This window comes from Bicyclus anynana, chromosome 5 (genome assembly GCF_947172395.1).
Source record: "Bicyclus anynana chromosome 5, ilBicAnyn1.1, whole genome shotgun sequence".
Lineage (NCBI taxonomy): Eukaryota > Metazoa > Arthropoda > Insecta > Lepidoptera > Nymphalidae > Bicyclus > Bicyclus anynana.
The window spans coordinates 15,011,866-15,028,052 of NC_069087.1; the positions used below are offsets into that span (position 1 = coordinate 15,011,866).

Genomic DNA, 16,187 nt, shown 5'->3' on the forward strand with positions numbered 1-16,187 from the left:
GTTCGAGCCATGAAAGTCTAAATAATTACAGCACTGGCAGCATTCACGCCAGTGTGCCATTGATGCTTGAAATAATGGCTTTGCGTTCAATAAGATTTTTCATCTGCTTCAGAATAAAATATATAGGAAAATGGAGGTGCAGCGGCTTTCCATTTAAAGCTTTCTATACTAAATGACTTTATTTAAGAAAATTAAATTTAGTATAAAATAGAGACCGAGTAAATGTTTTCAGTACGTAAGTAATATGTTAAAACATATTTTCCTTTATAAAACTTTTAGCAGTATTCGGGATGCGTTTGGAATGCTAAAGGTTTTAGTCATTAAGCAGAATGGTTTATACGCGTGGAGGGAAAACTTAAAAAAAATCCACGAGCAGGTATGTACAATACAATTTTTTATTTAAATATACATTCATAAGGCATATTAAATAAAGTTAAACGCAACTAAGGCGTGAATTTTAAAGAATTAAAAGAAGAAGAGTATTTAAATAAACTGAAACCCAACATAAAAGATTGATCAAACAAAGAAAGAGAAGAGGGGTTTAAAGTTGTAAGAATATTGACTCCACACTTAAAACATACGAGCACGGGAAAATTAGTATAATATAAATATATATCATATCCGTATCTCTAATACATAAATATACGTTCCCTATACATATAAATCCTCATCCTTAATTAGTTTTCTCTTTTATTTTACGCCACGCCTCATCGTCGAGAGAGATATCTTTCCACTTGGCGTTTCAGAGGGCTTCATAAAACTGAAGTACAGCATACAACTTTAAAAAATATAAAAATATACAATGCTCCGAGCGCCCCAGCCAAGTCATTGACGTTCGAAATAATGAGTGTGCATTCGATAAAATAATTGACAACAAAGGCGCTGAAAGTGTCATTTACAGAGACCGTTGAGGAGAGTGCTTTATATATTGAAGCGTATATAGCGAGAGCTTGCTATTGCCAGATATACCCCATTTCATGAAGGCTGAAAGTCTGTCAGCCTTTAATCCTGCCATATGTAAGTACTGTACAGAAGTCAATTATAGAAAATTTGTTTGTTCTAAAAGGTACCGGTTTCTAAGATTTTCATTTATTGTCCAAGTCAAAAACTATATTTAAGTATAATTTATAAGTATTTTTTATATTTTATATATCATGGAGAACCATGTCTCCAGACGCAGACCATTAACTTAGTGATAACTGATAACGTTTCGCTTGTGATGCTTAAATGTTTAACGATGTTTTTCGAAGGGTTGCCGTAAAGTTAAGTGAATTTAAAGGCGACTTGGGACATATTTTTTCAAATTACCTATACCGAGGAAAAAATATACTTTATATTTGGACGGTTGAGAGTTTAGACCCTTGAAACTTTCGGACGTCTTCACAGTCCAAACTCTTTACTTATCTATGGTAGGACCAAAGGCTGACGAACTTTCAGCCTATATAAAATGAGGTAAATCTGGCTATCGCATGCTCTCGCTCAATATATAAAGCACTCTCGACATCGAGAAAATCATGAGTAGAGAAAACAGATGCATCGATCGCTCAATTAACGAGTTTAAAAATATTTATTTTAACGAACAGTTTGAAGTCTGTGATGTTGTCATTTAAATTTTAAATAAAGATTTCCCTTGAAAACCATGATTTCTTGTTGAGTCTTGAGCTTGTTGTAGCATTATGCTGAGTGGGAGATATTTGTTTGGTCAAAGTTTTTTTTTTATCATGTTTTTAGTAAAAATATACATTATCTCCTTAACTTCAATACTGGCTTATGACGGAGTCGATAGGAACTCATAAAGCAAACAACATAATATAGCCATCGAGTTTGGGCTCAATTATTGTCGGGGCAAACAAATTTGACATTAAAAAAATAATTTTTATTAATATTAATTTATATTATAATCTGTATCATTAGCTAGTTCATGCATTTTAAATAATACAGTTTCTAATAAGCTAACAATACTGAAAAATATTCGTAACTGCGTTATATTTTTAAATTGTTTTAAAATTAGGTATTTTAAAGTGTGTAAAACACATTTGCTATTTAATTCCAAATGTTCACGGGTAGCGGTAATCACTTAACATCATGTGACTCAAATGAAGAGAAAACTTACCTTCGAGTTGAGCATAATTTCTGGCGCACGGTACCAGCGCGTGGCGACGTACTCCGTAAGGAAGCCCGTATGGTCATGGTCGGGATCGGCCACTCGCGCCAGCCCGAAGTCGCAAATCTATACAAAAAAGAAATATTTTAATACGATATAAATTTTATAAGATATCAATTTTTTATTGATATCTTATAAAATTATCATCAATCATCATTATTTACACCATTATCAACAGACAAATGCCCACAGCTGGACATAGGCCTCTTTTTAGATCTATAATAATCAAAAGAAGTTTGGATTTCTAAACCGAATAATTAAAGTCCTAATACTTACTGTACTAAGTCTCTGGTATTATTTCGTTTGGTTCACAGTAAATAAGTTACCAAAATAGATTTCATTTAATAGCTTAGCGGTGCGACTTTGTGGGTAGGGCGGTCTTACTGTGGTGAAACTTTCCCACTAGATTAAATTTGAGCTAAATTAGAAAAGTTATCGCCTGTAACGCCAAATAGGTCTTCTAAACACTATCGGTGGCACAGTCAGCGGCTGCCAATCAAAGGCGTATACCTCAGGCAGTTTAGGAATCCATTATAATATAAGCGAAATACCTGACCGAGTACTGACTCCCTCCTCTCACGTATTGAATTGAAATTTCGTAATTATATATAAGGTAAACTTTGGCGCATGAGGCCATGATTTCTCATATAACTCTCAAAGAAAGTATAAAAAAACTTTTTTAGTTATACTTTCTTTGGGTTTTTTTACGGGCGTCAAACATGCATTACTTACTCTAAAAAGCGAAAAATAACATCGTATACCTATGTCGTTCCTATTGATCGGTTTGATGGCGGTGCTATGCCAAATAGGCTCTTAAAGTACATTTTTGGCACCACCTTCGAGCCGATCAATAGGAAGGACTTAGCTACGATGTTATTTTTCGCTTTTAAAAAAAGAACCATAGGTGTTGAATTGAGAAACTCTTTCTTTTTTGAATTCGGTGAAAAATACGCTTTTAATTGGACCATTGACTACTGAATACTAACTATAATCCACTACCTCCGAAAGCCATTATTAATAAATTCAGATTGGCCACAAATAACTCTAGTAATCAAATTTTCACTAAAAATGTATCTAGCGAAGCTGTTAGCCTAACTTGCTTTTCTGTCGAGGCAAGGTATTAAATTTAAAGAGCTCTATTAAGCAGCGGAATGGCGTTTAGCGACTTATTATTGTTACGTGCCGCCGCTAAAAGTTATTTGTTAGCGCACTGTTAACACTCAAAGTCCCGTGCTAATGAATGGCCGGAGCGGCATTTTCTTTAGCTGGCAAAAGCACTTTGCGGGAAATAATAGAGTTTACCCATTTGTAGACATTTTAAAGAGACTGCTCGTTAACTTAACCTAGATTTTTAGGTCCTGCTTGTGAAAATGTCTTTATTCAATGACAAGATTTTTACCACGGTGTGACATTGTGGTTTATATTTTGATTTTGATTCTTTATAATCACACTATCACATCACATCAGACTTCACACTAATATTATAAAGGCGAAAGTTTTTATGTGTGTATGTATGTTTCTCTTTTACGCTGCGGCTACTGAAGCGATTTGGCTGAAATTTGGAATAGATTTTACTCTGGATTAACTACTTTTAGGCTACTTTTCATCTTGGAAAAATCCATAGTTCCCGCGGGATTTGTGAAAAACTGAATTTCACGAAGAGTTCACTAGTATTTAATAATAACTAGCGGACGCCCGCGACTTCGTCCGCGTGAAACTCGATGTAAACTTTCAACTACCTCTACCCTAACCCTACCCTACCCCTACCGGCCTATCCTACCCCTACCCTACGTTGAAATTTTTCCTGAATTTTCTTTGCTATAAACCTCACGGAGCCCTAGACCTTTTCAACGAATGCAAAACCGTGGAAATCGGTTCGTGCGTTCTGGAGTTATAGCGTCAGGAAGGAAAACCCGAGTTTTATTTTATTTTTTAACCGACTTCCAAAAAGGAGGAGGTTCTACGTTCGGCTGTATGTATGTTTTTTTTTTTTTTTTTTTTTTTTTTTTTTTTTTTTTTTTTTTTTTTTTTAATGTATGTCCAGCGATAATTCCGTCATTTGTGGACCGATTTTGAAAATTCTTTTTTTGTTTTGAAGGGTTTGATTCCAGGGTGGTCCCATTTTTTTCATGTCAGGATCTGATGATGGCGTCCTGGAGAAATCGAGGGGAACTTTCGAAAATCGTAGGGACAGCTAGTGCGTTTGTTAATGTTTCCGTAAGGTATTTTAAACCACTATAATTTTATGAAGGTCTGGAGTAGGTCTGATGATGGAGCCGAAACACAGACGATGGAACTCGTCAACGGTTTACAGCAGGTACCTTTTGTTTGGGCTTGATTTATTTGTATTGATGAGAACTTTCCACCTAGATGGGTTGTGACTGTATTAAGGGTCTGATGATGAAGACGAAGGACAGTTAAGAGAACTCCTCAACAGTTCACAGTAGCTACCTAGTGATTGGACTTGATAAATTTGTATTGATGAGAACTTTCCACCTAGATGGGTTGTGACAGTATTAGGGGTCTGGTGATGAAGACGAAGGATAGTTAAGGGAACTCCTCGACGGTTCACAGTAGTTACCTTGTGTTTTGACTTGATAATTTTGTATTGATGAGAACTTTCCACCTGGATAGGTTGTGACAGTATTAGGGGTCTGGTGATGAAGACGAAGGATAGTTAAGGGAACTCCTCGACGGTTCACAGTAGCTACCTTGTGTTTTGACTTGATAATTTTGTATTGATGAGAACTTTCTAACCATATGGATTGTGACTGCATAGGGGGTCATGGTGATGAAGACGGAGGACAGTCACCTTTCACGTTTTTCTGAATATTCATATTACGTGTGAATAAAGGGGGAGTGAAATATTGTATATGAGTTAAGGTAGTACTTATCATAAGAAAATAACGTTTCTACTAATTGCCTATTAATTTTCGTTTACACTCAGTAGGTGTGCTAACACTAAAAATTAAAAAATAAAAATTTTAATAAAAAAAAATTCAACCGACTTCCAACTCAAAAATTAACCTAAACTAAAAAGCAAAAAATAACATCTTACCTATGTGCTACCTTCTGATCAGTTTGAAGGCGGTGCCAATCCAGTGTTATGTTTTAATGAAAGCCGTTTCTGAAAGAACCACAGAAATTTTGTAATTTAAACGGCTTGAATTAAAACATCACTGGCTTGGCACCGCCTTCAAACTGATCAGAAGGTAGCACATAGGTAAGATGTTATTTTTTGCTTTTTAGTTTAGGTTAATTTTTGAGTTGGAAGTCGGTTGAATTTTTTTTTATTAAAATTTTCATAAAAAGTATCCTATGACCTTCTCCTGGTTCTAAACTACTTTCCTGCCAATTTTCAGCTAAATCGGTTCAGCCGTTATTGAGTTATAAGTGGAGTAACTAACACGACTTTATATATAGATGTTCAAATAAACCCACCCAATGTTAAATGTCAAACCATCGTTTATAACTAAATATATAATGTAAGTAAACACGAAATTGTGCATGTGTGCACTCTGTGGAGTAGCTAAATTCGGATCACTTTATGCAGTGATTTTGTAGACACGAACTGGACGGCTATTCTGCAACGATGTTTTGTATAACTCGCAATTGGGAGTTTCGAATTCACCTCTATCTATCTCTGTTTAACACGATACTATAGAATGAGAAAGATAGCGGTGAATTCGAAACTCGCACTTGCGAGTTATACAAAACATCGTTAGAGAATAGCCGCGCTGATCTAATAGTATAAAATCGTCGACCTTTTCAAACTATCTCTCTCAACAAGTTAATTCACGCTTTTTTTTAATTCTTTGCAAGTTAGCCCTTGACTGCAATCTCACCTGATGGTAAGTGATGATGCAATATAAGAAAGCGGGCTAACTTGTTAGGTGGAGGATGAAAATCCACACCCCTTTCGGTTTGTACACGACGTCGTACCGAAACGCTAAATCACTTGGCGGTACGTCTTTTGCCGGTAGGGTGGTAACTAGCCACACCAGCCAGACCTGGACCAATTAAGAAAACCTCAATCGGCCCTCAATCGGACCTCCGTCTTGTAAATCCACTGCGCCACGAAAACCGTTATATTGTGGTTGTTATATTAGCTAAAGTTTGAAATTTATGAAACTAAAATTTTCAAAATTTAAAAAAAAAACTAGTTGACGCCGCGCGGTTTCACCCGCTTGGTTCCGTTCCCGTAGGAACATGGGGATAATATATAGCCTTCCTCGATAAATTGGCTATTTAAAACTGAAAAAAAATTTTCAAATCCGACCAGTAGTTCCTGAGATTAACGCGTTCAATCAAACAAACAAACTCTTCAGCTTTATAAAATTAATATAGATATCTTCTACCACTGCGCCACGGAGGTCGTCGAATGTGAACGTAAATGATTAAGTTTATTTTCCAACTAATGAATATCTAGAAGATAAGCAGTCCCTGATGAATATTCAGTTTGTGATTATAATATTCAATTAAGCTAATGCTAATAGGTATGTAAGCGTATGTAGGTAGGCATGCTACCATAACAAGACTAATTAATAACTAAAATAACTAATGTATAATGTATATGTTAAAACATTTATGGCGAATTATCACGTTCACGCCAAGGTCATGAAATAAAACATTTCACGGATTTCTAATGCTATTTCACGGATTTCATTTATGTTAAAATGTCATTTAAAACGGTCCACGAAACAATAATAGCGTATAATACTTCTACGAAGTTTAATGGAAAACTTTGTAGCGGAATTTAGGTTAAAAGCTCGAATATTCTCTTTAAATTGCACGTGTTTTTTGGAAATGAAATAAAAAGCAAACACACGTATAATGCAGAAGCGTATGTCCCATACCCATTGCAGAAATTGCTTAAGCCCCCATTCGCACGAGAGTTTTTTTAACGGACGTTAAAAAAGCTTTCAAATATAGTGTGAAGTTAAATGAAGGTATTTCCAACGCCGTGTTTTTCACGTTGTCATGTGAACATATACTTGGGAATGCATTTGTTGTATTTGAACGCTTTTTAACGTCTGTTAAAAAAGCTCTCGTGCGAATGAGGGCTAATAGTCCCACATGAATTATTTGCATCGATGTTTTTTTAACCGATGTGTTTAGTGTTTTGTGCTAACTTGGAAAAATAATATTGTTACATATGACCATAAAGGTCGCTGTAAGGCATAAAATTTATAATTCACCTGAAGTATCTACACGCCATGTCTCTTAAGTGCAATGTCTTGTCTCAAAATTGAGGTTAATGCCACTCATCCCAGAGGGACTTGATGACGAAATTAAATAAATTAGGGTTCGTAGCGAGGTTTTGTACACGAAACCATAGAGGTTGTTTGTTTATAATTACAAGTTAGCCCTTGACTACAATTTCACCTAATGGTTAGTGATGATGCAATTTAAGGTTGAATCTAACTTGTTAGGAGGAGGATGAAAATCCACACACCTTTCGGTTTGTACACGACATCGTATCGGAACGCTAAATTGTTTTTTTTTACTGTTGTTTAATGAATAGTTATACAACTTAACAGCCACATTGTCCTACAAATTGTATATGTTATCTCGTAATTATTACCTAGTAACCCTGATAGCTACCAGAATCAAGAATTTTCGTAACTATAAATGTTGAGCATCTCATCAAAATGAAGCTACTGACGGAAAATTATTTTCATAGTAAAAATGATTCTCGGATCCTGAACTATAAGCAAACTTTGAAATAAATGAAACTACTTAATAAATATCGGCTATACGTGTTGAATCTACATTTATAGGACACTGTAGAAATACTATTCAATTACTTAATTAAAAGTAAACGTGACTGTTTTCCCCAAGAGATTAATTTTTTTATTTCATATTCATTTATATTTTAACTTTCAGTTTTTTTTCCTAGAGATTACTTAATTAGAGTTGATGTATGTATTACGCTCAAAGATCGAAAAAGATCTGTGAGCGTATAAATAGCTCATAACGCGTTGTGGTTACAGTAAAACATCCACATGGCGAAATTCGTGTTCTGGCTCTAATGAAAATGCGGTATGCGACCTAATAGCGAAACTCGTGTCGTGGCTGACATGCTATTCGATCTCAACGCGTTGTGGCAATGAAGAATAGGCATGAGTATGGAATATTATTATGAACGTCATACAGATGACTACGTAACCATGCTATCTAAAATACACTAGTCAAGCGCAAGCCTACATTGCATAAAAAAATATCATTAAATGGCTAATTGTAATAACAGACCTTTAAATCACAGGTAGTGTTCAGCAATAAGTTAGAAGGCTTGAGGTCCCGATGCAACACGTTCGCCGAGTGGATGTATTTGAGACCCCGCAGGATTTGGTATAGGAAGTAACAGATGTGGTCGTTGCTTAATTTCTGTGGACAAAAATTGCGTTAATACTCCTTCTGTTTAAATGATAATCCATACTGTAGTGTTTGTGTATATACACCGGTAGTGGGAGAAAGCGGGCAGTCTATATCTGGCATTGAGAGAAGGCGGACGTGTGCCGCTGTATTATTATTAATTATAGTGTATTATAGTGTAGTGGTGAGACAGTGACTTACTGCTATTACAGTAAGGACAAGGGACCTTACACATACTATAAATTGAAAATGAATTTGTCAATCTTTCACGGCTAGCAATTACAAAATTATTTCACCAATGGAATGCTACATTATCAGCGATTAACATACTCGGGGTGTCCGCTAGTCGTAAATAAAACTCGAAAAAATATGACGTCATGCGTCGTTCCTTAGCTTAAAAAAAAGTATTCTTTGGTTTATGAAGACTATTTAATAGTCTTCATTCATCAGTATTTTAGAAAAACGAACATTTTATTTTGAAAAATGAAACCATTTCATCAGTATTTTTTATGACGTTGTCACGTTAAACTATCGCCAGTAAACCGATTTTACAGATTATTTTTTTATATAATTGTCGGTAGATTCGTTGTCGCATCCCCGACACAGTGGACTAAGAGAATGAGGCAACTGACTACAGCTGTTTTAGCTTGCACAATTGTGCACTCTAACGTTTTCCGCGTCAAATGATGAGATTGGCCGTCGTGGAAGATATTTTTACACTTCTTTTATTTGAGAATATTAAAAATAATTTTAAAAATATACACATAGCCTTAAAATATGACATTTTAAAAAACTGAGTAATAAAATTCCATTCCATTCCAATTTTACCCGGGAGATTGGTGTCACCTTGTACATACTGAAACTCGATATTAGAAAAACATGTTTGGAAAACTTTAGAAAGGCACGAAACAGTTTTGTTTGGAAAAACGCACCGGGAGGGTCGCTGTAGGGTAAAAAGGATCGCGATCCGTCAAAAAATAGACCCTTTATATCCCTTTTATTACCTGCTTAATTAAAAGTCCTTTGTGCCTTTTATTTGAATTAGCTGGCCAACAATTTTATATATTTTTTGCACATTTTTTTTTTAAATTTAAGATTGGGTGGGGTGTGTCAACGACTGAAGGGGTAATCTTAAATGTAAGAGGTCCTAGGTTCCATAATTATTTATTACAGTGTATTTGTCATCTTTTTTTGTTTAATGACATGGTCCATGGTGATAGCGGGCAAAATTTAATAAGATACAACTTAATTTACCCATAACCCTAACGGTTTCCAAAAGCTGACGCTAAATTGCTTATAGCTTGGCAAGCTATAAGCAATTTAGCGTCGTTGATGACACTCCCATGATATGCGGGCGACGGGAGGAAAGACTGCGCGGGTGTTAAGTCGTGCGCGTGGGGCATCGCTACCCCCCTCCCGGCCCGCGCGGACCATCGGGAGTGTTACGAACGAATTTGCCAAGCTATAGCGAATCATCTTTGCCGGTAGGGTGGTAAATAGGCACGACCGATACCTACCACTAGACTCAGCTTGACCACTTAATCTTAGCTTAGCATTAGGAGACATTCAGAACATTATGCCAAGTCAGAAGAACAGCAAATTTACATACAAACTCTATAATTTACCATGTTCACCATCATCATTAACAACCTATATTCAGCTTACTGTTGAGCACGAGTCTCCTCTCAGAAAATGAGAGGGGTTTGGCCTTAGTCTACCACGCTGGCCCAATACGGATTGGCAGACTTCACATACGTAAAGAATTAAGAAAATTATAATGTTTCCTCACGGTGTTTTTCTTCACTTATTGAGACACGTGATATTTTATTTCTTAAAATGCACACAACTGAACCTGAGTTACCATGTTAGTAAGTCAAATTTTAACCATTTGTCCCTCTTTGTTTACTGAATTTTGAATGAAAACATATGTTATATAAGTGACGTCACTTTAAATCCAATATGGCGCACTAATAAAGTTGGCAAATCTACCACTAACAAGTTTAGCGACTAAAATCTCCATGTTGAGTGGGAGAAAAGTATGAGACCTTGAGATAGATTTAAGGAATAAAGTATACGTAAAAGCGTTCTCGTATAATGTCTACTTTCCATACAGCCTTTATGTTACAGAATTTGTATCAAGGTTATAGCATTGTTGACTTCAAAGACAAAATATTTGCCAAAAATACCAAGCTTTGATCTTTTAGGATCAACTTAATACCTACGTACGTACTCGTATTAGATAGTTTGCTGGAATGAATACTACAATATTGTTAGGTTTTTATATTATAATGCGTGTTTAAATATACATATATATATACAGAACTAGCCGTGATAGCCCAGTGGATATGACCTCTGCCTTCGATTCGGTGGGCGTAGGATCGAACCCAGTCCGGGTCATGCACCTCCAACTTTTCAGTTATATGCATTTTAAGAATAAGAATTAAATATTACGTGTCTCAAACGGTAAAGGAAAATCACGTAAGGAAACCTGCATACCTGATAATTTTCTTAATTCTTTACGTGTTTGAGGTCTGCCAAACCGCATTGGGCCGGCGTGGTGGACCATTAGTCTAATTCCTCTCGTTCATAGAAAAGACTCGAACTCAACAGTGAGCCGAATATGGCTTGTTAATATGGTGATGATGGTAAACATAAATATTTCATGATTTTTAGGATCCCGGTCTACAAAAAGAAAATCTTCGGTCTACAAAAAAACAAAAAGCGCAGTTCGATGCCTGAATTGATGATCCTACGAACACTCGGTAAGCGAGTCCAACTAGCACTTTAGGTGTTCTATGAAAAAATAAAATTATGATTCTAAAAATCGTAGCCCAAGACAGTTTACTAATACTGCCACATGGCATATTAATACTCAAGAAAATTTATGATATTTAGCTGGAATGCAAAACAAATAAAGCTAAAACAAATATTCAGAAAGATTTACCTGTGTTTTTAGTAATTTGTAAAGATCTGTCTCCATTAGACACTGTACGATGTAGACGTCCTTCATCTGGTCGATGGTCTCTGCTCTTAATATATCTCTAATATCGATAATCTGCAACAAAGGACAAAGTTTAAAGCTTTTAAGCTTTAAATAATCCTATTCGACGGCAATTAATTTAAATTGGTATTTGTATTGATTCCACTGAAAGGTTTAAGATACTATTAATGAGCATAATCTACTGATGAGCCAGAAATAAACTCGGTAGTCGGTAATATAAAGTCGTTAATATTATCTGGAAGTATATATGTCATTATGGAATATGACTATATAATCATATACATACATATATATATACATACATACATACATACATTCAATAATTAGACTTCTTTATGAAAAGCCTGCGATGACCAGTTCTTCTAGAATTCTAGATGAAGATGATGTCATGATTCATGATGAATAACTAATTTAGTTATTCTAATGAGTTCCGATTTGATCTTTTGTTTTTTACGTATAGGCTCCGATACTGGACCGATTTTACAACAAAACAAATCCTCAACAGTAAAACCAGTTTCCACTTCTTTTTAAAAAAAGGAATATTTGTCATATCTTTTAAATATGACTAGTCGGGAAAGACTGTATTTGGAGTGGGTACGTCAATAGACCTACGGGGTGGGGATCGAACTACCACCCCTCGGTGATGAGTCCGACCGCCCTTACTTTTGAGCTATTGACGCTGTACTTAGTACCTATACTTTTTAATAAACACACTTTATTTTGCTTGCTTTGTTTATACTCTTCTTATATTTACTTGACTAAATAAACTTACATTTTCATGTTTAAATCGGGTGAGAATTTTGATTTCTCTTAACGTCCTCTGGCAGTAGGTCTGGTGCTCGAACGGGGATATTTTCTTAATGGCGACTTTTGCTAACTTAATACTGTCGACTGCGGACCTGTGCAACAAAAAATATTTTGTAAGTCAAAAACATCGATCTCCTATTAAAAAGTGGATGCCCAATGAGCGACCAAAAAACGTCCCCACTCAATGAGTGCCAAACACAACTTTTTAGCACTCAATTCAAGTAGTCGTTTTGGCAAATTCAACCTTAAACTCAATGCTTTAGGTTGAATTTGCTCTGAATTTGGGATTTTGTTGAATATTGGACTACATTAAAAGGCCTTTAGGTTTATTACTATTATTATTTATATAAAATCTTACGAATATTTGACTCAGGTATACCACACATGTGACTAAAGACATCTCGTGAAGAGAAATTGCCAAAATGTCAACCAATGACAGCGGAGTAGTCCCATTTCTTTCGTCCCAAGGCAACGAAATATATAGAGGCATTTCCGTTCCGTAATATATGATTGCGTTGACATTTGTCAATTTCTCTGCACGAGATAAGTCGTTTAATCGCTTAAAGGTGGGTTTAAACTAAACAAACGAGATAGAGCTCGAAGAAGAGGTTTTTTTTTATTATTTTTAGTGTTCAAACCTAATGTTTTTTGATCCACCGTTCCTTCTCCTAGTCGGATGTGTTTTTTTATATCTATATAATATTATAAAGAGATAAAGTTTGTGAGGTTGTAAGTTATTTTACCAATAGAACGTTATTTCAGTGTCATAAGCTACATTTTATCACCCTCTCGGTGTTGAGTCCGGTCCCTTTCACCGTGAACATTGCTATTGTAACTTATTGAATCCGTACATCACATTTTCCATCGGCAACATTCAACCTTTTCTGACAATATGTTTGACAACAAATATAATCCTTACAATTATATGTCGCGTCGCAGCGGCAACTGTTTAAGAAATGCTGAAAAAATCTAACAAAAACAATATCAGGTTGAAGACTTTAACAGAAATAATGAGCATCGTGTACAACATTGTTTTCTTAACCCAAAAACAACAAACAACGAAAGTATACAAAAGAAAATTTCGACAGGCTAACGGACAAGAATCTTGTTAACGCAAACGAGTTGTTTCTTAAAAGTTTTTCCATGGTGGATAACTCGGAGTAAAATGTGTTAAAAAATACAATAACAGAAAATCTAATTACAAGAGATGATATGGAATCTCGCAACAATATTAAATTTTCAACATCACCTGCTTTCCTGGATCTGCTAAACCGATTTTGAGTATTCTTTTATGACTAGGACGCCTTGTTATTATCAAGTGTAGACTATGTTTTATTTCCCGTATTTTCACGGGAACGGGAAAAGCGTCAGCTAGTTTCTTATAAAATTAACAGCTTATTTTAAAAATCCACTACAAGATTAGGCCACCCTCCCGTCAGGAATGGGATATGGAACTTAGACCCACGACGCTGCTCAAATGCGAAACCACATAAGCTATTTAACCACTGAACCAACGAGGTAGTTATAGTAACTTAGGTACATATACCCACGTGTTGTTATGACCTATCGCCCCTAAGCTAACAACACGATTCCTATCGGGTTACCTTTTAAAAACCATATATACATATTCATTATTATAATGTATTTTATAAGCTCGAAATAGCTATTTTATTCAATTAACAGCATTTCTACAATCCGTACACGCCTCCGCGCAAGTTAAAAAGCAGTACATATTAATACTATCTATATGAACGTAGACGTTTTAAAAAAAGTCATGAACGGGTTATCTACTAGAAAATGTCAGCCTTCGCTACTGGTATGTATCTATTTAACATTATGTTTTACCTGTGTATAAGCAACGATAACAATTTCAAATAGTTTATCCCAAGTTTGAATGAAATCTTAAGATAGAACGACTACTATTGGTAAACTAACTTAGTAAATAGTATGAAGTTGACGTTAGAGACAAGAGGCACTCAATACAAAGCTTCACACAAACGTAAATGTTGGCAATATCGGACAATATTCCCTGAACTTATAACTAAGTTACGGTTTAGTTAAGTTTGGATCAAACTCAATCCTTATTGCTAACGTCGAGTTAGCAACACGGATCAAGTTACGCGTCGATACCATAGATTTATGATCGCGGGCCACGTTCAACTTCCATGTTTCTAAGAAACTGCGCAATCGATCAATTTTGATTATCTGGGCGATTGAGCATGTTTTTGTTGAATCGTGTTTTGCATACTAGTTTGCTGATCTAAGTCCAGGAATATTGTGATACTTTGTTTAACAATAACAATAGGAATGATGACTGATTTTTAAATTGTATACAAATTAGTAGTACGCTAATAGTAAAGCAATTTTGTAAAAGGAACAGGGTATCTGCGATCATTACTTTCGGAGCTACAGGGATTTAAAGGGACAGATTTGCGGCGCTGCCTGGATCCCTGAAAAACGCTTCATACAAAATGGCACGAACTAATGACGTCGTAGGTAATGTAATGATCGTTAGATTTGTATGGACGTTCAAACATTTTGTAATTGTTATTTGTGCGTTTATGTTTATAGTTCTTTTATTGAAAAATGTCACATTCAATGTAAGGAAGCTGAAACTGTATGAATTTTCATCTAATTATGATAAAAGATTTTTAATAGATTTTGAAATTTTATAATCTTATTTATTTTGCAAATATCCAGACAATCTTTGCTTTTTATGTTTAGATTAGTTAACATTGACCTTATTTACCCGAATGTATCATAAAAATCAATATATTCAAACCCAGTCATCATCCCCATTAGCATGTCATCTAACTATAACAATATGTTTATTACAACAGATATCACAGCATGTTACCCCAATGCTACTTGCCTATTGAATAGCTTCTACTATAATAATTATACGCACTTAAACATCGATTTCTATATTTGTAAATTTACGTAAATAATATTGTCTTAAAAAATGATTTATAAATCAAGTTCTATTTATATAAAAAAGGTGCTCATTCTCAAACAGCCTGCAGGGGCTTTAATTGTCATCTTAACTTTGAAACTCATAATACCCACGCGATCTTAACCTTCAATCAATCCGCTCATATTTTTTCATCAAGTAGAATCCATGAAAGAAACGTCACTTTACGTGGGTCTTAACTTCAAGGAGTCAAGGACACTTCTAAATCTCAAAAAATAAATTCGATAGCACTTTAGGAAAATATTTTTATCTGAGGTGCTTTACGACAATTTTTTTTGTGTATAATAGTGTTCATTCGGTATAATGAGTGTCAATATTATTTAATTAGCTAAACATGAGAAGCAAAACGAAAAGATAAAGTTTCCTCCAAGTTATTTAAGTAAACGAGTACCTAAAACCTAAACAAAAAACAAGTAACAAAGAACTTGTTCTGTTTGTTGAACTTGGTTGGTTTTGTGGGATTTATGTTTAAAACTCAATGGTAAGTAATTGAAAAATTACTAATGATATTGCTCGAATAAATCTATCAGAAGATAGATGAATTTTAGAAGATATGTACCTTATGTGTCACGTACTAATAGCACTCTTTATTATATCTAAGAGTAAATAGGTAGATTTATTGATTTTTAACTTCATCAAACAAGAAGAAATTCATTAAGAAAGTGCCTATTCAACCCGTTAGCGAGTGATCAAGGTTTTACGAGATAAAGTACGACCGTAATGTAATTTGCTATATCTTGGCAGAATCTCCAAATCCTATTTACTTCGAGCACTTGTTTTGACACAAGGGAATATTTGAAAGACATTCAATCTATCCGAAATCCCTCAAGGAGGGTTAATTTAATCTAATCGAGTTAAAACCCTCTTAG

At 35.0% G+C, this 16,187-nt stretch overlaps 1 protein-coding gene across 1 annotated transcript in view; it reads right to left on the reverse strand.

Annotated features, from left to right (window-relative positions):
• Positions 1–16,187, reverse strand: part of LOC112043463 (mitogen-activated protein kinase ERK-A) — a 58,783-nt gene that overhangs the window by 18,290 nt on the left and 24,306 nt on the right. Inside the window, exons 2-5 of the mRNA XM_024078877.2 lie at positions 12,313–12,439; positions 11,484–11,594; positions 8,417–8,551; positions 2,114–2,230 (exon numbers count right to left, since the gene is read on the reverse strand). Coding sequence (XP_023934645.1) covers positions 2,114–2,230; positions 8,417–8,551; positions 11,484–11,594; positions 12,313–12,439 — 490 coding nt within the window. The remainder of the gene's footprint in view (positions 1–2,113; positions 2,231–8,416; positions 8,552–11,483; positions 11,595–12,312; positions 12,440–16,187) is intronic.